The sequence below is a fragment of the Haliaeetus albicilla genome, chromosome 21, assembly GCF_947461875.1.
Source record: "Haliaeetus albicilla chromosome 21, bHalAlb1.1, whole genome shotgun sequence".
Lineage (NCBI taxonomy): Eukaryota > Metazoa > Chordata > Aves > Accipitriformes > Accipitridae > Haliaeetus > Haliaeetus albicilla.
In genome coordinates, this window is record NC_091503.1 from 18,875,295 (window position 1) to 18,897,389 (window position 22,095).

Here is a 22,095-nt window from a genome sequence, read left to right on the forward strand (position 1 = left end):
GCTCCCCTGCCACCCGCCTATGGAAACCGCCGGCCACACGCAGGCAGGACGGTCATTTTCTCCTTTTTACCGCGACTTTCCCCCTTTTCACCGCGACACGGGTGACACCTACTCCCTCCTCCCCCCCCCCCCCCAACCCACCCCACTCCCCGCTGCCTGGGCTGGGTGTCAGGCCCGGCCCTACCCAGGCTCCCCCGAGCATCCCGGAGGGGCGGGTTGCCTACCGCCAGGGACCGGACCGGCGGGGGACCGGGGACCGCGGGGTGTCACACCGAGCTACCCCTCCCCGCCACCCCCCCCCACCGCCCCGCCGGTCGGCCAAGCCCCTCTCCAAATAAACGGGGCGGGTGAGGCAAAGCCGAGGCAGAACTCGGCGCTGAGGCGGGGTTTCGCTTCATTCAGCCCGAGGCCAGCCCGGAGTGGGGTCGCCCCCCGCCGCCCCACTCACCCAGGGTCTTGACGGCGACCTGCCGGGTGAGCGGCGGCGGCAAGTTGACGCAGACCAAGTCGACGTCCTGGTGCAGCAGCACCTCGTCGATGCGGCTGGTGTAGAAGGGGACGCTCATCTCCTTGGCCAGCTCCTCCGCCTCCTCGGGCGTGCGGCCCCACAGCGCCTTCACGGCGAAGCCCTCCGCCTTCAGCAGCGGCACGATCACCCGCGCCGTCAGGCCGGTGCCGAACACCCCCACCCCGGGCAGCATGGCGGCGGCGAGGCGGCGGGGGGCGAGGCGAGGAGGGCGGCGCGGCGCGGCACGGCGCGGCGTTCCCTCCTTCCCTCAGCGCCGGCCGGGGCGGGGGGAGGCGGCGGCCGGGCGGGTGGGAGAAGGAGGCAGCCCCCGCTGGCTGCTGCTGCTACTACCGCCGCCGGGGCCGGGACCAGCCGCCCCCCGCCTCAGCAGCGCCGCGGCCGCCGGCTGCCCCGCCATGCCCGCACCATCCCACACGCCGGCGCTGCCCTCTCCCTTAAGGGACGCGGGGCGGGCAGGGATAACCGCCCTCCCCCGGCGCAGGCGGCCAACAAGTGCGGAGGGGGGGGGGCTGGTAATCGGCGGCGCGGAGCTCAGCACCGCTCCTCTGCCATCTTCGCCGCGGGCGCCCGCTCGCCGCCGGGAGGGGCGGGGCCTCACTGTCACCTCCCGGGTGTTCCTGCACTCATTGGCCGCCGCCCGCCCCGGCCCCGCCCCGTGCACCGGTGGGCGGAGCGGCGCTGCGGGGCGCCCCCTGGGAGGAGGCGGGCACCGCCCCGCCGGCCGGCGTACTCCGGCTTGGGGGGGGGGCGGTCCCGGGACCCGCGAGGGTTTCCCGCCCGCCTGTTTCAGGGCACGGGAGACACCACTTCCCCCCCCCCCTTCACTCTTCTTCCCTCACGGGGGGGCCGCTGAGGGGCGTCGTGAGGGGGTCACGGCCGGTAAAGGCACAGGAGAGCTGGGAGAGCCACAGCGGCGAACTGGCGTGGCGCCCGTTGGCCTTCTCCGGGTCTCCTCCGGCGAGCCTTCTCCAGAACCGCGGTGCCCTCAAGCAGGAGGGAGCTGCCTTCCTCAACCCCCGGCCCCTGCCCTCAACCCCGGCGTCGGACACCGGCTCCCCCACCCACGCCTCCCACCATGCCCGGGCCAAGGTCCCCACCACCCATCCCGTACCGGACCATCCGTCATTTGCTCCCCTTCCAAACGCCGCCGTGTCCCTTCGGCTTTACCCGGACCTCGGTTCATGTTGGAAGGACTGAGCGGTGAAATCTGGGATGGCAGAAGAGCAAACTTTCCAGCACCGCTGCGGTGCCTCGTGCCAGCTCCTGCTCATCCCGCCTTTACCCCCCGGTTGGGCTGAACGATGGGCCTCCAGAGCCGCGCTCCTACCGAGCCGGGGGCTGCCAGGTGGGCCCGGGAGCAGCCAAGGAGTGCAGCACCCTTCAGCCCCACACCGATCTTCTCATGGAGGTGAATCTCTGCCCCGCTCCGCGCACAGGGTCAGCTGGTCTGAGAGCAGAGTAGCTCCGGTGAGTGCCACATGGTGACACTGGTGTCTATCTCACTCAAAAAAAAAAAAAAATTACAAAACTTCCTGCTTCCAGTTAAAGGATAAGAATAAAGATGTTGTTTTTCCACATGCTGTCTTTTTTACCAGTTCCTAGGAGAAAGGAAGAGAAGGGTAAGGAAAGAAAGGGAGGAAGGAATGAGAAGAGAGGAAAGGGAAAAGGAAAGAAAAGACAAAAGAAATTAAAAACCTCACCTATGTTAGGCTCCTGGAAATGTGCCAGGGACAATGTTGCAAACATAATCCACCAGTGTTTGAAAAATCAGACTTGGAAGGCAGCACTCCTTTCCCATACTCTGTAAAGAGGTGGGTTGGGTTTTTTTCCTGCCACCATCTCACAGCAAACACTTCTTCATTACAAAAAGCACAGACGCTGAAAGGGTCGCTGCAAGTTAAACATGTTTTGCTTTGCATGCACTATTAACACCGAAGTGAAGGAGATGGATACTCTTTGGCTTCTGACAATTGAAAATACGATCCAGATCCATTTGTCAAATAACCACAGCGGTATTACCTTTCTTTAAAACACAAAGATTGCATTGGGGCTCTCCATCAGACGTTCAAGCCTGTTTATCTGGGGTGTTCCCAGGTTAAGCAATTTGGAGTACATTTCTTGTCTTATCTGCTTGTCTGCACACCATAATAAACCCCCGAGAAAGTAGGCAGGTTACAGGAACAGGGTAAATATAGGAAGGTTGAAGAGAAATAGATGCTATAGGCCTATTTAGTCATTATAGAGCTTTTATTATTTCAGTAGGCACAAGCCACTTTATGAAGATCTATGTAAGGTCATTGTTCTGAGACATTTTCAGTAAGGCATAGGAAATGGGAATTAAGGACTAGGGAATGACATTATTACACTCCGCTAAGTCTATTGTTTTCCAAGAGAGAGTTTTTCCTTGCTTTACTTTTTAAAATGTAGTTTCTTCTCCAGTTAGGTTAACATAGCTCAGCAGAGTTAAGCTGAGCGAATGGCACCTAGCTCTCAGCACTCCGGTAGCCAAGTCAATGCCTGACCACATTACGACACCAAATCTGAATTACTGCATCTGCAGTGGCACTGCGTTTCCCCTCATTTGCTGCAGGGACTTTAGGGGACATACTCTATACTGTTTGTACTGGAGTAGGGTGCAATTTTTTCTCAATTAATTGTGTGAAAGAGGGCCACCACGCTACGCTCGCCTGTCCTCATGAGCACCCAGAAGGACTGAGGGAAGCCAACGAAGGACAACCAGCCTTTCAATAACACAGACCATGTCCTCACCACGATGGAGGTGACTGCAAATGTGAGTGAAAGCAGAATCTTTGCTCAAATCCACATCACTAGTGCTGCCAGTTACTTCTGTCTTGAAGTACTGTCAAATCTGGGCAAGATTTTTTGTGCAAAGCAAAAAAGGTTAAGGCAGCAGCAAAGTGCCTCGCTTTGAAGACGTGTCTAACCAGGACTGAGGTTCCCTGGGCTGTGTGTATTGAACAGCCTCTGGTATTCTGTATATTAGATCTTTCCACTTCCAAGCCTGCCAGTCTTGTCAAGAGAGCCGGCATTTTGTTCTTAAGGTTGCTAAAGCTGCCTTCAGGGAAGACACACACACACAGAGATTTCTCTCACAGAGACAATAATTTTCTTCTTTCTTGAGGTTTTTCTTAGCCTGAAATAAGTTATTAGCATAAAGTTGTACATAGAAAAAAACCATAAAAGTTTCATACATCCTATTTCTGTTCCTAAATTCTGTAAATGAAAGCAACCAGCAGGAAACTAATAGAAGTGTTGCAGTCACAATTCTGTTCCTTTTACATATTTCAGTTGAGTTTTGCAGCTCCGGGTCATTATACTGTACAATGTACATATAGGTACATTACCAACTTTATGTGAGAAATCCCAACTAAACAGCTTTTCTACAGAATTCTGATGCAGTTGTTTGCAAAGATTTCAAACTCTCTTCGCAGTTGAATTTCATGTATTGTATGAAGTTCTTTCTGTAGAAATATATTGGTTTCTTCTTAAATAAATGTTGACATTATAAAAGTCAGAAATCCTTTATTTTTTTCCTTTTTGTTTAATTATTTTAATTTAACTTTTATTTAGCTTTGTATCGGGTTTTATTATTATTAAAGTAGCCAGTAAGTTGAAAGTACTAGATATAAAAGGATATATAAAAGGTATAAAAGAATCAATCAAGCATACGTGACATGCAAATACTTGTTATCTGTCGGTGTAAGTCAAACGCAGGAAGTTGGTGGTCTTCCAGATACAAATAGCACTTAGCAGATCAAAGTCCTGAATTTACTTTCCAAATGTGAGAAGGTATCTTCCCACATATTGCAGAGGTTTCTATCTAGAGCCTGCTGAACTCAACAGAAAGATGAAGATCTGGCTGATAGAGTACCAGGATTCCACACTGTTTCTTTCTTACTTCTCTGTACTTAAAAGAAGATCTGGTCTTTTGGGGTCTTTTTAAACATTTATCCCACCAGACTACACAGCTGCATTTCTCAAACTTCTCATACATCAGCCTGGACAGCAATGGAAAGAGCTGAATAATACATAGCTTCAGTGAAATCCTGAAATGGAGCTTACTGTCTCTCCAAATACTTCTCAAGTTCCAGGATTTTAAGATTAATTAGCTAATTTCCTTTCACATAAATCAGTGTCTTCAAACATGAAGCAGCTGTGAATTTTCATTAACCAGTCAGCTCCTTCTGGGGTACGAGGTTTGTGATCACCACTACTGGACTTCTTCTATGGCTTTGAGGCTTGAAATTATTTGCACAGAAATAATAGCGCTTCAGAGATGAGGATAAAGTGGTGATTCAGACCTGTCTGGTTCTCCCACTCAGCCGTACTGACTCATCCACAGCTTTAGTATGCAGCATGAGAAAGGATGTGTGAGCCGAGTTGCTCAAGTCCCTTTTTACATTTAATGTCACACAATTGGCAGTTTCTCAGGCCGACAGGAATTTGTTCTTGCAAAGAGCCATACGCTTTGTTTTAGTGTCTCTTTGAATGCGTTTCCACTGAGACAACCCACAGAAGTTCTTGCTCTCGGATCTAAAGGCAGGAACCGCTTTAACCTTTGTGGTATTAAATGGTCCAAAGTGCAACAGAAAGAACTAGAGAAGAGTAGACCACATGTGCTAGCAGAGGGTTCATAATACACTCAGCCCTCCTTCGTCCTGGTCAATGGGAATTGTGCCCATGCCTGGAGTCTCTAAGCCTGGTCAGTACATTTTCCAAGTTTACTCCTTCCCAGTTTCCAGAGCTTTTCTTTAGAAGCCAAGTGTGGATGGGCTGTGAGGAAGCCAGTGAGGCTTCAAGAAACTATATCGCTAACAAGGTACTTCTGAAGGTGTTGGTGCTCTGTTCACTAAGGCACAGAGGAGGACCTAAATAAGTACAATTTCCACTCTTTGACAACACTGACATCCTATGAAGGAAGACAAGTGCATGTATTCCCACTTTACATGTGGAGAAACTGAGGCGCAGAGGAAACGAGTGCAATGCTCTTTGTTGTTCTCTCTTGGGTCTTTTGGGGTGCTTGAGGGCAACTAGGCACCAAAAATGGGGCACTCAGCTGGTAGACACTTAACAGTTTTGGCCCAGCTGGCTTTCCTAAGTTCCTATCAGTCACAGTTCAATAAGGTGAGAAAGCAGGTAGAGAACCTGTTAGCAAAGATGGACATGGGATCCCTTACTGAAAGTAGGGAATGGGAGCATAGCTGTGTGGATGCAACCATGCCCCTCAATGGTGTAATACATGCTTAAAGCTCGCATCAGTCATTCCCTCCTAACAGAAACATGGGCATATACACCAGACAGCACACATGCGAGCACTGAATCATCAGATGTGTTGCATGCTACACACCTACTGATGAAATCCCTGACATGACTTCAGCAAATCAGGCACACCTGAGACATACCTAGAGCACAACACTGGGTATTGGCTCTGCACAGAAGGCAAGATTCCTGCCACAATAAATTTAAATTTCTGTAGCTGTGCCTTGGCCGTTTGCTGCTCTGCCTGGGCTCCTGCCAGGCATCCAGAGACCCTGGACAAAAGCAATGGACTGGGCAGAAGTAGCTATAGCTTGCTAAGCCCCCTTAGCAAATCCATGGTTGTTGAAATATGTAAGTAGACCCATGGAGAAGGGGATTCTGATATTGGTACTTTGCTGGGGGAAAAAAAAAAAAGAGGGTGAATGAGTCATATAGAAATTCTTAATTCTGAAAAATGGGTTTGAGCCTAAGCAGTGGTTTTGTCATATCACACTTGTTAAGTCCTGTGCAAATAGCTGTAATACGCTGCTGAAGTGGTTATTATTTTAGCAATAGAACATTGCACATTGCTTGCGGGGCAGCTGAGATGTTACTTTGGGATGAAAATAGCAGAGAATCATCACTTTATTAGTCATGCAGGAGTGCAGCAGTACGTGAAAGCGAGCACGTGTGATTTCTAGACTTCTAAGCCTGCCCATGCAGCGTGGGTTTTGAAAAGGTTCAGTTTGGTAGAAACTCCCCTTTTATATGGGAAAGTAGCGAAAGACTGCTCCAAGCTGGAGTCAGTCACCTCCCTCTTCAAGTGTCCTCTTTCTGAAAGCAGCTGGGACTTCAACGCAACTTGCAAGAAACCTTAACAGACACAGTTATGGAACAGGTTTTAAAGGAAAATATATCTATTGCATGAATAATTTTAAAACGTCAGATATGTTAAATACTGCAGATGTGGACAGCCTTCCAGGATACTGCCAATCAGTTACATTTCACAATGGAAAACCTGCTGCTGTTTAACAAAGGCTCAGTGATTCAGGCAGGGTAGGCGGGAATTTCTGTCTACCTGTTGCAACAAGCCCATGTCCCGTGTGAGCTAAGAAGATACTGAATCCTGGGAGGATCTGTTTCCTGGGAATAGAAGAACCCAGGTAGTTGCCTCTGGAGAGTGCTCTCTTTGAATGCAAGCTTGTGTACTGCTGCTGGGCTTTACACATATTCTTTTTTTTTATGATACTCACTATAGAAACTTACGCTTTTCCTATGATCTGTTCAAAATCAAATTTGTTAGCTTCCTGGACACACTGAAATGCCACCCTTCTCTTTCCCCTGCTAGGCTACTGAAGGGAAAGCTACCGAGGCAGTGGTATTTACTGCATTACCCACTGAAGTCCCTGCCACCCTGAATTGTGATCCCGTGATCCTAGAGAGCCTTCCTCATTTGTTTCCATTTCAATTTTGAATTTATGGCACATGCATTTGGAGCTCTGGATTGGTATTGTGATTATTTTTAATCTGAACAAATACATGCAAGTTAACGAGTCTTCCTTTTTTATGTATTGAGACAAAAAAACAATGAGAAAAAACGTTAGTTAGGCCTACGCCAGGACCGTAGCACAGCAGGGTTAGTGCAGTTTGCTTTCAGACATTGGCGTGCCTCTGTGCTGCTCTTGCTCCCTTAAAATCATGCTCTTTAAGACTGTAACACTGTTAAACCTCAGGCTTTAGATTTGCCAACTGTACTGATGCAATCGTATTGAAGTCTGGCCTGCATTACCTGCTCTGTGACCTTGCTTCATTAAATCAATAATGGTCAATCATGTGTTCTTTAATTGCGCAAAGGGTAAATTCAGTCCAGTCCAGTTTCTAGGCTACTGGCTCTCTGCAAATTCTCCTTTATCTGCAATAGTAAAACCATTATTTTTGGCTCTTTCTGGAGGTTCTTTCTTCAACCCAGGGGAGTACTGGACCTGTATAATGTCTGCAGTGAAGAAGGTGAGCGTTGTTGTCCTCAGGAAGGCAGAATCGTCTCCTGGTCGGAGGAGGAAGGCCAGTCCACCCCTGGGGTCCCTCGGGTCCCCATCCACATGGGGCGAGGAAAGTACGCTGTCAAGTGCTTCGGGGGATCGGAAACTTGCAGCACTGGTTTCCTTATAACACAGAAACAATCAGATGGTTTTTTAATTCTCTCTCTCCTAAGAGCCAAAGGTATTTCTTGGCTTTTTCAAAGCTGGAGACTTCCTTCTTGAAATCAGGGTTAATTGCTTCCCCTTCCTCTTCTGCCTTGCCCCATGCCTGCCGTCATTCAGAACAGGTCCTCCCCTGGTGTGCCCGAAGGAACATGGTAAAAGTCAACAAGATTTCTGGTATCCAGGCCTGAATCATCACTGTCAAAATGAACAGGAGAGAGTGGCTCTCTCACAAAATCTGCAAACTGAGGCAGGCAACCGGGCACCGGTTTTAATGAGGTTACATATTTGAGATGTTCTTTGAAATCATTACAGCTAGAGACTGACTCCCAACTCAAGATAAACAGATAATTTCCACACCATAAATTCCTGTTAATATTTAAGCAAGGCTTAATCTTCCTCTTGAAATGAAAATACAATCTTTCAAAGGAACTTTATTTAAGAGGAGAATGTTTCATCAAAAGTATTTTAGCAGCTCAGATAACTGTATATATCATCATCAGGCTTCAGGCACTAATCAGTAGGAATAACACGGATACTTAGCATTTTAGGAACTGGTGCAGCAACTGCAGTTTATTAAATAAACCCTCATGGAAGGACTTCATGATTTCTCATCAGAGTGAGGGCTGCAGCAGGGAGCTTTGAGTTGCCACACATCTCACCTATAATGCACAGGATAGTGTTCCAGTTGCATGCGTGCCTTTCGGATGTTTAAGGACACATCACCTTTCAGTGTAGGACAAATGACCAAAAGTGGATGAATGAGGATCACTTAGTAATAGGAGATTATTTTTTTTTAGTATTAATAAGGCTATGCCATAGCACTCAGCACTTCTAATATTAGAAAAGCACAGCAACAAAGAAAGTAGGGCAGCTTTATTAAGGACATTATGGAATCACAAATCTAATGCAGTACACATCGGGCTGTGTCCCACATATACTCCATGTGGGACACTGTAAAATGTATGACTGTGCTCCTATTGTTCTAACAAGAGACAAGACAAAGGAGGGTGCTGAATACAGCAGTGCAATCACTGGCAGCGTTCAGTTTAATATCTCTGTCAGATGCATAATTTTTATTATTTACCATGAAAAGCTAGCCTGGCTTTAATCACATTTGCAAACCATTTTACAAATCCAGGTTAGAGCATTTACACTCAGCCTTTAGACTTAACCAGATAAATAGTTTTCAATGTAGTAAATGTTGTGACTGGGCAAGGCTCGAAGGCAAGTAAAAAATAAGCATGAAGCACTTGCCATGAAATCATGCACATCTTGAAAGGAGAGATGCTTGTGTTTTTGTTCATTCATTTCACACTTGAAAAAATGCAGGCATTTCAGAACCCAGTCGAGGGAAGGAGAAGATCTGTGATTTAAGTGTTAGAATGCGACGTTCTCATCTTTGCATTGTTTTTATCATTTCAGATATCTGAGCACAGAATCACTGTGCTGTTCATCTGGCATAGAAAGTGGCCCAGAATTAAACTGTGACTCATTTTCATGACAATTAAGGAGGAGGAAATATTAACTCTTTTCTCACAGCGAATGCCCTAAGTCTAGATTTAAAGCAGTCTCAGGTGGATGCAAATCCTGCTCTTCTTTGTGTTAAACTCTCCAAATAAGCGCAGACATAAGGCTTTACAGCCCTGCGGTTAAGCCTCTCAGTCAAGGCAGACAAACCTGCCTTGATTCAGTTCCCCCACATCAGACTTGCGGTAGAGCTAACCGGTAGCTAACAAGTTTTAGCGGCCTCCAATGCCATCTCCTGTTTCTCTTTATCCCCCGGGCAGTGCATCGTGCAGTGGTATTTGATCTGAATATTGATGGCTGCCAGCATGCTGCACTCAGCGTGTTTATTTTGGAAAAAAAACAAAAAAACCCAAAACAAAACAAAACAAAAAAAACCAACCCAAAAGCAATGCTAAACCGTTTTGGAATAATTCAGAGGCAACAGCTGGGATCAGGGAATTTGGTAACCTGCGTGCACAGCAGCATCCCGGCAGAAGGACTGGGCTACCCTTGGAACTGCCGCAGAGCTCGAGTCCTTCCTATTCCTGGAAGAAGGTGTAATTGCAGTGAGTGGTGCGGTGGGATTTTGAAACTCTCCCGCAGGCATCCAGGGGGATTACGCTGCGTTTGGGCTGGGCTGGTTTAGCACAAAACATGGACAGGACGTGTAATGCTGGAGCGACTCAGTCTGAGAGTCAGGCAGAGAGGACGGAAGGAGCAGGCGAGTCCCAGGTAACAAGCTCCATAGTAAATAGCATCTCTTTCCCTGGGCTGAACCGATGCATCAAGGCTGCTTCGCTTTTCATCTCCTGACTTCCCAGGGTGCCAAACTCCAGCTCTCTGGTTTTCTCTCTTCAGCTGCAGAAGGTCCCAGTTCCCTGTACGCCTCATGGGTTGTGACTTGCCGCTCCACGGAAATCTCGGGCTCTTCCAAGTGTTTCTGGTCAGAATTACTTGATGGTTTCAGAGGTAACTCTCCATCATGGGAGATCTGTGGGGAACACAAATGGGACAAGACAAGGGTAGAGAGATGGGTATTTGGAGAGGGGAAAGGCCAGGCAGAAAACACAAGTGCCGTGCTCCTCCGAAAAGCAGTACAAGGAAACGTGAGGCAAAAAGTACATTTGCTGGAAGCCCTTTGCGAGGGAGGGCTGGGAGTGAGCGGAGGTAAACCGAAACAGCAGCCAGCAGCGACGGGGTTAGCACCGTGCCTCCTTCCTCCTTTCATGACCACAGAGGCATGAAAACTTGCTACCTCCTGTTGTGAAAAATGAGCTGGGTGGAGCAATACGTATGCCTGGGATTTAAACAATCTATTTTAATTGTCACTTAAAGGAGAAAGCAAGTGACCTTGGTTAAAGTTATCAGGTTTTATTCCTGTTTTGCATTTGTATTTAATAATTTTTCCAAAGAACAGTTGATGCCTAGTAGTTGGTTACCACTGAGATATTTTCCATAGCACCTAAAGCCATTTGCTACATTTCATACTTTCTTGTTTTGCTAACTTAGAATGTGATACGTATATGTTCAAATACTTAAATACTTAATACTTAAAAATACTTAAACAGCTGACATTTTTATTCAAATGCTTAATGTTTACCTTTTATTATATTAGAAAATGGCAAATTATATTTTGTATTTACTACGTTATTCAGTTTTTTCCCCAGGAGTTATGTTGAATTGCCTTTGGATAGAAATTAGGCTATAATAACATACAAAAAGGCAGTATTGGTTTTCATTATCAAATGAAGTCACATTAAATTATTTGGATGTGAAAGAAGAAGAAGGTGTCAAAATACATTTTGTATTTAAAGTTAACTGAATTATTAAACAAAGAAAACTGATGTTCATGAAATAACCGTTAACCAGTGCTTAAACAGCCTAGAACAAGTGGATCTCAGCCCTGGTGTCTCAGTTTATTCATAGACTGGTGGGTAGGAAAAAGAAATTTCCAGCTTTTTTAACCTGTAATTAATTTCTCATTTCTAATGAACAAGTCATTGACCAAGCTAAAATGAAGAAACTGAGATAAAGGAAATATGCTTTCCTCACTTTCCGTAAAGGCTGCAAGTGAAAAAACCTTGTTCATCACTTCAATAAGCAGTTGTTCCAGGAGTTTACTTACTGTTAGCAAGTGTGTTACTACAACACTGAGCTTTTAATTTGAGCAAGGACTGGACCTCAGGTCTCCCCTCCTCCTCACAATCGAGTGCCCTCTCCTGTGAGCTGCAAGCTTGTAGCTGGCTTAGGAGAGATGGAAATACTCCATAGGGAGTGGGAGGGCTCTGCTGGGAGAGAGAGGCTGAGAGCTGCCGGGAGCCTGAATGCAAGAACAACCTCCCAAAAGGTGGGAGACGAGATTCCACATTCCCTCAGGGCAGATGGGGGGCATTGAATTTGATTCTTTTACAACTTGAACTAATGCCTTTACTGCAGAGTTCGTGCATAAGAGGGAAAACACCGGTCATCTCCGGATTTGCTGGGCGGGAGGTGAGGTGAACTTTGACTCCAGATGCAGAACAGGTTGGGAAGCACCATGGACATGGTGGTGGCATTTAAACACAAGACAAGCAGCTCTGTCAGAGATGTGTATGTTTGGCTGCATGGACAGCACCAAAAAGCTGTGCATTGAAAGCGACGCTTCTCAAATCCAGAGCAACTTACATCTTTCAGGAAGCAGATCAAAAGGCTATTCTGTGCAGTCACCACAGTAGCTTTTGTTTGCAACCAAATACAATTAGGGGTGTTCAGTACTTGTATTTTCCCCATTCTGTCTGTTCATGCTGTCATTGGTGATAATTTAATTTTGTTTTTAAATTGTGGTGCTTCCACAGATCATCTTCTGATATCTTACAGACCGTTAGTCGTTTCCAGACTGGAGGTTAAAAAGCTTTGATGCTGGGGACTCAACCATTAGAAAGCTAAGCGCACCGAAAGGTTGGGAGCACAGAAAGATAAAACTGGATTTTGTGACTGCCAAAAATATTAAACTCTCCTAAATCTAGCACAGAGTGTTTTCCCATGTCATAATCAGCACATCCCAAAACAGAAACCAGATCTTCTGAGTTCCAGCCCAAAACCTCTCCACTGGGCCACGGTTATTGTGTCTGCATTAATTTTGCATTCCCACATCTGGTAGAAAAGCACAGTTTTAACATCTTAAAATCCCAGTGAAACCTTCATTAACACCAAGAAGCTTCCAAGGCATGCTCAACACTGCTGACTGACTCCAAGTTTATTCCTCTTGAATTAGACTTGTCGCACAGCCGGCTTATGTTGATCATTCACAGGAAAGAGGTTTCTCGGTTTTTTTGTAACACATTGATTAGAACCACCCTGTTTCCACAAGGGGAAATGGAAGATTCATACCATGGGACCTTCTTTTCCACATAGTTCAGACACATTGACTACTTCCCTCTCCTGGAGGGAGCCAAGATTCATTCTGGACAGACAGTCCAACCTACTGAGAGATCCCTCTGAGGTCAAGGAGACTGCCAGAGGTGCCAGTCAGGCCACATTCAGTGCTCGATGCTGTGGAGTGCTTCTAAATCAGACCTCACCACCGGATAAAGCAAGATACACGACTGAGGATTTGGACCGTGCAAACCAAGATGCTGAGGTCAAGATTTCCAGAAACCAAGATTTCTAGTCTGTTACCAGATGAAGATTGAGTCCTGCTGCCCCTGGAAAACATTTTCAGCCTTTGTGCTGTGCTTGCTTTCTTGATTAAATACAGAAGTTGTCTGCATGCTCATAAACCTCCAGGGGAGGAGGAGTACTACTGAGTTTTAAAGAGCTTTAAAAGCATAAGATGGCCTAATTTCCTCTCATGACTCTCAAAACTCTGTCTTAATTTCCCGTCAAACAGCTGCCACATTAATCAAATTGCAGCTTGCATGGCAAAACTGTGATCTTGCCAGGTTCTGTGCCTGTAACTCTTTAGTGCTCCTTCAACTGACTTCTGCAGGCCTGGTTCAAATGGATAATTTTTTTACATTCAGTTCATCTTCAAGGTTAGGAGAACTTTGCCTTATCAAATATACTGGTATAGAAAAATCTCAGTAGAAGAGATACATACCACATACAGGCATTACCTTTTAATCACGCAAGCCTGCTGGATTGCCTGAGACAAAACAGAAAATACCGGCACAGGAACATCCAATCAATATGTGGAGGAAATTTCTGTGCTCTTCACAGAAGACACAAGGGAAGGGGAGAGACAAGAGAGAAGAGAGAAGCAGAATTTACTGCCTTAGAAAAGGAAGATGTCAAGTAAGATAGGGAAAGTAGGGAACTGGAAAAAAACTCTGTTTACAAGAGGTGCCCGAAAAAGATGGCACAGAACAAGCTCTGAACTGTAGAATTACTTGAATGACTGGTCTGGCATTTGCTCACTTTTTGTTTGCAGGGAGCAAAACTCAGAACAGCTTTTGTCAGAAGCAAATTGTTTGGGGCATCTTGTGTCTCTCCACGAATGCACTGTTGCTTCAGAGTTTCACAAGTAGCTCTTCCAGTTACCCGAATAGTCATGGAAAAATGCTAAAAGAGTCCATGCCCCCCCTCTTCTTAATTGCTTACTGGAAACTTTTCACACTATCCATCACACAAGTCCTATCAAACCTCCCTTCCAAACAAAGCTGGACTCCCTGAAATTCCCCTAGGAAAGAGGCGAGCTTAATGTTTGCAGCCAGTGAGCTGGACCGCAGAGCATTTTGGTAACCTCCCTCCCTGAAGTATTCCTCTTCCTTTGATCTGCAACTATCTTCAACACCTGCATGTGGGGAAGAGCAAAGGAGCTGGAGATAACCTCGTGGCCTCGTGGCTGCTCTCCTCCCTTTCCCCCGAAATCAAAACCCCAGCTCTTTGCAGCGCCAGAGGATCCCGAGAGGCAAATTGGGGCCCGGGGCTCATGCCCCTTCATGAAGGGGTCGGGCAGCAGTCGTGACGGGCTGGCAGAGGTGCACAAGGGCTGGGCGAGGGCTGCATCGTCTCCCGCAGCCATGGCCCTGCCCCGATGCTGCAGCCTTTCAGCCCTCCCGACTGAGGAAAAGCTCATGAAGCCCCAAAGTGTCCCAAACCCCCAGCAGAGGTTTAGCCATGTGGCAAAACCCCTTCAGCCCTTCCCTTGGCCGTGAAGGCCAAAATAGCTTGTTTTTCCAGGTGGGCAGCTCATAGACACATAACCAACCTTCTTTTGGAGAGAAGTGAGCCCAGAGGGTACCAACAACCAAATAACTGCAGGAGGTGAAGAGGAACCACGGCCAGGGCACAGATAAGGTGCCTGGATGTCTCCTGTTGCCTTTGCATGGACACCATGCCAAATCAGCATTTGAGGGAGGTTTTTACTTTTATCCAGGATCATCTTGCCAGGTCATCTGGCAGACCAGTTGGTGTTTCTGCATGGGAGCTATATCTGGACATTTTGGGCTTCCCTGGGCAGTAGAAGCTGACCAGGTATGGCCTGGGTGCTCGGTAAGCGCAGCCTTTCCCATCCGTGGGCACAGCATCGCCGTGCAGCCGCACCGCAGGTCTGACACTCGCTGGTGGCACCGCACGTACCCAGCACACAAACACCATCTGTACGACACACGCACAACATGCTCACGGCTTTCCAGAAACCTGGGGGCTACCAAGGAGGCATTATGTCGCACATGTGGGCATCTTTGTACCCAAAATCGCCTAGGGAGAAACATGACAGCCCTCAGCATGGATCTTGCTTCATCTGCAGAAAGGCTTGGCCGTCCCTGTTGAATGGCCCCTCTGCATGTCCCTGTATCCGTAATTCATCTGGTGTGCAGGCTGTGCTCCAACAGGCTACATGTGACGCCTCTTTTCAGTCAAGCTAGTGGGAGCTGTGTTAATCTTTACTTATCTCTGACTGCTTCTTCAGCTATTTGTTACGTATATATTAGTGCCTTCTTACTCCACAGAAATAATTTTGAATGTGCCCATAGGGCTGACTGTATAAGATGCCACATCACAACAAATAAGGCATTTTGTGTTCACATAATGCCTACTGCTTTTCATTAGCAGGTCCCAGAGCACTTTACAAGGGAGTCTGGCATCTTTATCTCCAATTCACATACGGGGACACTGAGGTGCAGGAAGGTGGGCAGTCTACGGTCAGCCTCAGCTCAGCAGTGAATCCAGAGATAGAAACAATTTCTACTCTGTTCAAGTCCAATATTGTATAAACAGGGGCACCTGGGTTTGGTTATTGGGGTTTTAAGCCCCCATTTACCACTTACTTTCATATACCTTGTGTATCTTAAACCTTTTCTCTCCCCAGTCGCAGAAGCCCTGTGCCGTGCACCTCACCCTTCCTTCCATGGCAAAACAGACGGGAGCCAGCTGATGGCAATCCACTGCTTCTTTCTAGCACACATGTGATTTCTGATCGAAAGCCAGCAGCTTGGTTGGCAGGAAAAGACTGAAAAATATCATTGTAATTAATGTGGAGAAACTTGAAGCTACAACACTATCAGCAATTCTGCAGAATGAAACAGAAAAGTGCAAAAAGACTAAGCGATGCTTTGCAAGCCATATGGGTGTTTTTTTCAGGGAATGCTGGACGATTTTTAATAGACCAGTTGGATGGGCAAATTCCTGTGATTTTAGGGCAGGGCATGGAATGACAGAAAGTCTGCTGGATGGTCATCTCTGGTGGAAAAAGGAAAAGCAAAGGTGTTTCAGAAGGTGGATATCAGAACCACAGAGGGTTTAATACTGCTGCGTTAATGCAGACAAAAACTCTTTAATGGCAATCTGCCTGGGCTGGGGTTGTAGAAACTCAGTCAAATTCAGAAGCAGAAGAGTGAGATCAATACAGAGCAGAGTACCAATTAACAGCCCTGGTTTTCGAGAGCATCCTTCATTTGTCCTCTAAAATTTCCTTTGTCTCTGTCACAGTTCAATAGACAGCACTGAAATTTCCCTTCCAAGTTATGAAGCAGGTTGCAGCTAGCAGGAGAAGCGACACCATATACATTAGAAATCTGTGTTAGTCATACACAGAAAAACAACTTCCAAGTTTAAATATGTATGGTTCCTTGCCTTAGATCAGAGATTTACTTGAGAAACAGACATGATTTGTTAAGTAAATGCTTTTCTAATTCTCCTCAGAGATACGCTTCCTTAAAATATAGTGTATATCCTTGTATATATAATACAGTCACATTAGGGAAAATACAAACAAACTGCATTGAAAATGCTTACATCAGTGTCTTCCTCTGAGAGCCGGGCAGCTGCAGCTTCAGCATCTCTCTTCGTTCCCCTTCCCCCCAAGCACCCCAGCAAACGTTTAAAACGCAAAGGCTCAGCCTGAACATAGAATTTCACGACTTCAGTTGGTTGGGTTTAGTTGGTTCCTTTTTCAGGGCAGGTCTCCACTGCAGGGCTGAACTGGCCAGCCAGGGTGGGTTTTGCACCTTGCTCCTTTACTTCCCTCCCTTCCATTTTTATGAAATCTTTTTGCATTTTTTGCTCCCTGTGGGGAACGGTGGAGAAACACTTCAAACCAACGCGTGGAGACGGCAGCGACTGGCTCACAAGCAGGGCAAGAAGCCCAGCTGCACCACGAACAGGCGCTGCACGCTTGCGGTCGCTGAGGTCCACTTGCCATTTCGTCACGGGGCGAGTCTCGCTCGGTGGCCGTACCCGCCAGCCTGGACGGCGTCTCACAGCCAGCCCAAGCCTCGAGCAAGCCGTCAGCCCCTTCCTCCTTCTGCACAACACCGCCCTGCCTCACTGGGCTGCTGGGGCTGCATTTTGCATAGTACTGGTTTTTTTCCCCCCATCCTCTGTAATGGAGCGCTTTGGAGGAGGAAAGTGTGACTACCTTGAATTGCACAGGTATTCACAATGACGGCAAAAATAACGAGGGATAACGGCTGGGAATATTTAGGAACCTGTTTGCTTTCAGAAGTACTGCAGGAAATTGACATTGCTTCAGGACTGGATGATTTAGGGTCTTTGTATAGGCTACCTAAGCACTGGCCTCCTCTAAATAACCATCTTTCCCTTCCTTTCCCCTAATGAGCACATTGGTTTGGATCACTCTGGCAGGGGCAATGCACTCCCAGACACTATTTTCCCAAGAGAAGTGGGGGACATCCTACCTACAGACAGGTCATGCAACAGCAGGCTTCAGGAAGGTGGCAACGCTAATTGCTCTGTATTAATTTAATTAATTTTAGTTAATTGCTCTGGTGAGAGCAGCCTGCTGTCAGCCGTACCTCCTCCCTGTGAAAGGCTGAATCCTCTGTATTTGTTCTGAGTAGGGACCAAAAAATTGATTGTCCTGAGCAGGGGTGGCCGAGGTGACCAGGGTGACACTGGGGACGGTGGTACACCCCAGAAGCAGCCCGGTGCAGCCAGATGGGGTACCATCCATCCAGCCCCTGTGTATCGCTGCCCTGGGAAGGTTTTAGGGCTGACACTTTGTCTGGGAGAGCAATTGCCCAGACTTGAGGGTTTTGAGCCGCAGTGTGCAGGACCCAATGCGTGGCCCGCAAGACTTGCATTTGGGGAGCGAGCTCTAACTCTGCAGCTCCTCCTCCCCATCACTCGGTGCCCTGCACCACACCGAGGAGTTTGACGGCAAGTTCGCCCGGCCTCCTCCTGTGTTTTGGTGAGTGGGTGCCCTTTGCCTGGCTGTTTAGTTGGCAGGGCTCCAGCTGTGCACAACCTTACACACACGTGTAGCCCTAGTTACATGTCTGGCCAGTGCAAGTCACCAAACTACAGATATAAAAGACTACATAAGAAAAGCATAAATGTTCAAAGAGCACAAGACTGATTTTTCTGCAAGCTACCACTTTGCTCCTTCTTTGGGAAAGAGGCCTGCCTACATTAACATGGGCAACAATTAACTAAAGGGCAGCGGGGGGAAGGAATGGGCAGAGGTGAGTTATAATCTCCATTTCCAAATTCAGCCCATTCTGTCCCACAGCCAGATTCCGTTTTAGCTACATTGCATTAACATTTGGGGTCAGCTGCGGCCTTGGTAGCAATGTATATATAGCAATTCAGCTGCAAATCTAAAATGTGATCAAACCTGGCAAAAGAAAGCTTATTGGTATTCATTTTTCACTAAGTGCATAACCCGAACAAAGCCACCTTTACTTTTTCCCCCACATCACCTTTTGTTTAAGTTTATAGCGCATTACAGTGGCTCCACTGTGCTGCACCCATCATATCATCTTGTGATTCTGAAGAAAGAAACTATATTTGATTTTGTCACCTGAATTTCATTTATTGCCAGAGACAGATTGCTGGCACTTCTGCACTTTGTTGCAGGTTTATATGAGAAAGGCTTTTGAGATGAGGAACAACAAAGGGTCAGGATTTCCATCCAAAGCCATATTTCTAGCGCACTTTAGCATTTAGAAAAATTCACTCCAGACAAAAAGCAGATTATTTTTACTTATTGATACAATTGGTAATTCTTGTGTTTCAGAAGTGTAAAGCAAATGTTCATCGTAGATATATATTCTGCTCACATGCATTGCAAGGACACGGATCAGTGAGTAAGGAAACCGGGAAACAGGATGAAGGATTTGGGCACATAGAGCAACAGAAGGAGTATTTTCTCTGTGCCCACTGCCCTAAGTGAGCATGGGACATGGGTTTTGTTTTGGAGCCTGCCTGCTGCACAACTGAGACACAGCCATTTTGGCCCAAATCCAAAGATGGGGAGCCGCAGCGCCCTGCAGGTACCCTCCAGCAGGGTCAGGGGGTTTAGTTAGGGGTTGCTGGATCCGGCAGCCCGAGAGAGGTGATGCCACCGCAGCTCCAATCCCCCAGGTACAACCCGTAACACAGCTGAGAATACATTCCCAGTAGGCACACACACAAACACAGGTATATACCATGTATGTACATACAAATATATATAGCCAGCCACACTGATCAATATGGAAACACTCAGCATTTGCGCAAACACACGCAGCACCGACAGCCTCATCCTGTTCCCCTTTCAGCCTGATCAGGATGAAGGTCTAGTGGGAAATATATATGTATATTTTACATATGTGTGTATATATATATATATAAAATGTATGAATACAATGTGGATCCCTCTGGTAGCTGCCCATAGACACTCAGCCTGCCCAGCAACTGGCACTGGATCCTCTCACCTCCAGTTGCCTCGTGTGCAGATACGCACACACACACATGCAGAGTTGGCTGGGACCCCTTGGGTCACCAGTGCCTCCAGCTCCCCGATGCAGAGGACAGATGCACATCCAGCCCAGACTTACGTCCACTTCCATACCTGGGTCCCTGGCCACCTACCCTTCCAGCCAGCTAGTCCAGAATTCACAGTGAGCCAGGAAATGTCCCTTACTGTGCTGCACCATTTTCCCTTCAATCCCTAGCCAGGACTCTTTCCATTCACAAGACCAGAAATGTTCCCTGTTCAGTATCTCAACATTTTGCTAGTTTCTCACCCAAAAGCATCCCTGACAAACACCTGCAGAAATGAACATCAGAGCACTGTAAATAAATGCTGTATAGCCCTATTGCCTCCTCTGAGACTGTCTTCGAGGAAAGTTAAGGCTTGCACAAAAAAGTCATCTTTCCCCAACACACCACAGTCATCGCAATTTCCTTTCGAAAGGCCAATTCTTCCAGCTCAGGTCTTCTCAGGTGCAAAAGGACTTCACAGGACTCACCCAGGTGCAAAATTGTGCTTCGTTCTTTCCAGATCTGGAAATAAATGCCTTAACAACAATTTCAAAATCAGTCAGTGAAGATCTGAACTCTAGGCTGAGGTTTCCATCCCCTGGGTCTCCGCAGGGTGAAGGACCTCTGGGTGAGGGCCTATACAGCACCAAGCACGTTGGCACTTCCCTCTCCACCAGGAGCTCTAGCCCCTACTCTGCTATGATAACATTAACACTAGAGCAACAGAAGATTATATCCTAGCACTATAAAGTCACTTTTCTTGGTGTAAATGTGTTGATAATCCTCAAAGCCTATCTACAGTCTTTCTTCTACTTCCCCATCAGCAGCAGGACTAACAAAGCCTGGCTCCCTGTGTTCCCCATGCCCCTCCTGTGTAATACCTTCCTGTGCCTTCATGCCCCAGTCCAGATCCCACCAAAATGTTCTGCCCTTTCTCTGTCCCTGCCTTCCCACCAGGAGACTACATGTGGTGTGACTGGTCAGGGGCCGTAAGAATGATGCTTGGGTGGTTGGCAGATGTCAGACTCTGCTGAATTTTCCCTCTACTCTATTCAGCTAACAGTTTTCAAAAATCTTAAAAGAACTGAAGCTGCTGAAACTTTTACCTCTCTGGGAAATTCAGCTGAAGGTGACAGAAAGTTCAAAACTTTTGGCAGAAAGGGGAATTGCTGGATGGACATGGCATGACCATATGAACCTCAGTTCTCTGGGAAGCCAGAAAATAAAAAATACTGACTTTCCAGAAGAGGCTATGAGAGTATTCCTCCAAGAAGATGACATTTTTTAAAACTTGGTCTGATCCCTCTGCAGGAGACAGGATATACAAAGGGAAAGGAGAGCTCCTCTGGCACAGTAAAGACCACAGCTGGTGCCTAACAGGTATGAGGGGCTGGAAAGGTGTAACCAATGCCAGATGGCACTTGCTTTCATTCTCGGCTGGCCCCCCAATCCCTGCAAGCTGCGAGTAGCCAACCTGCCTTAAAGCAGCTCTGCAATGTCTTTAACTATGTGGGGGCGAACAGCCACTCTGCCCCCTCTCCTGGCTCTGCCGTGGGCGCAGATGAGTGCAGTTGGGAACTTCAGCCTAAAATTACTGATGACTTATCCTGTCAGTCTTGCTCAAAAGCCAAAGCCACGCAGAGCCTCATTTCCCTTCCAGAAGCAACTCCCGGGGATTAGGAAACTTTCCTGATGGAGAGGAAAAGGGACATTGACTCCGAGATGTTGGGATCCCAGCCTGCCCCAGTTTGCACCCCTTCACTCAGGGTGGTTGGGTGAAGGGTGCCTTGGACCCCCTTGTCTTCAGAGAGAGCATCTGACAAGTGCATCTCCTTTAAAAAAAAAATTGTGAGTGGATTAGTGAATATTAGTTTACCCAGGCATGGTGATTAAACTAAGCCTGAATCAGTATTGCCTCTAGAGGCACCTAAAGGAAAAGCTTATTGCTTCAGTTTTCTCCTCTTCCATAAATTTCAGAGCAACCTCAGGACAAATTAACACAAAAGTACCTTCCCCTTACATTGTCCTCTGTAGGGAAATACTTGGATTTCTGAGAGGTTTTTTGGCAAGATCTGCAAATAGAATCACTGCCAACCACAGTCAGATCTCTCTGTTGAAAAGCGGAAAACTAAAGATGGAAGGACGAAAACTCAGGTGGGTCAGCTGGCACAGCATGCCTCGGGTCAGCAACACTTAGCCCTGCCACACCTCAGAATAACCTTGGAAACCTTCGTCCAGGGCAACATCTTCAAAACACTTCAGATGTTTCACTCTTCCTTTTTTTTTTAGTTAACCACCCATCTTTTAATTTTTTCCCTTGCTCCCAAAGGTGCCGCACAATCTTATTTCCCCTCAGATTCGATGGAAACAGGGATGTACCCCATCTTCACATTTTCTGGATGAAGTGGAAGT

At 47.1% G+C, this 22,095-nt stretch overlaps 1 protein-coding gene across 3 annotated transcripts in view; it reads right to left on the reverse strand.

The window, feature by feature from the left end:
- Positions 1 to 1,099, reverse strand: part of GFOD1 (Gfo/Idh/MocA-like oxidoreductase domain containing 1) — a 75,367-nt gene extending 74,268 nt beyond the window's left edge. For all 3 annotated transcript variants that reach the window (XR_011329156.1, XM_069809117.1, XM_069809116.1), the window contains exon 1: positions 449 to 1,099. Coding sequence is in view for 2 of the 3 variants with exons in the window: in XM_069809117.1 (XP_069665218.1) it covers positions 449 to 701 (253 nt within the window). In the remaining variant the exon portion in view is untranslated. The remainder of the gene's footprint in view (positions 1 to 448) is intronic.
- Between the last annotated feature and the right edge of the window lie 20,996 nt (positions 1,100 to 22,095).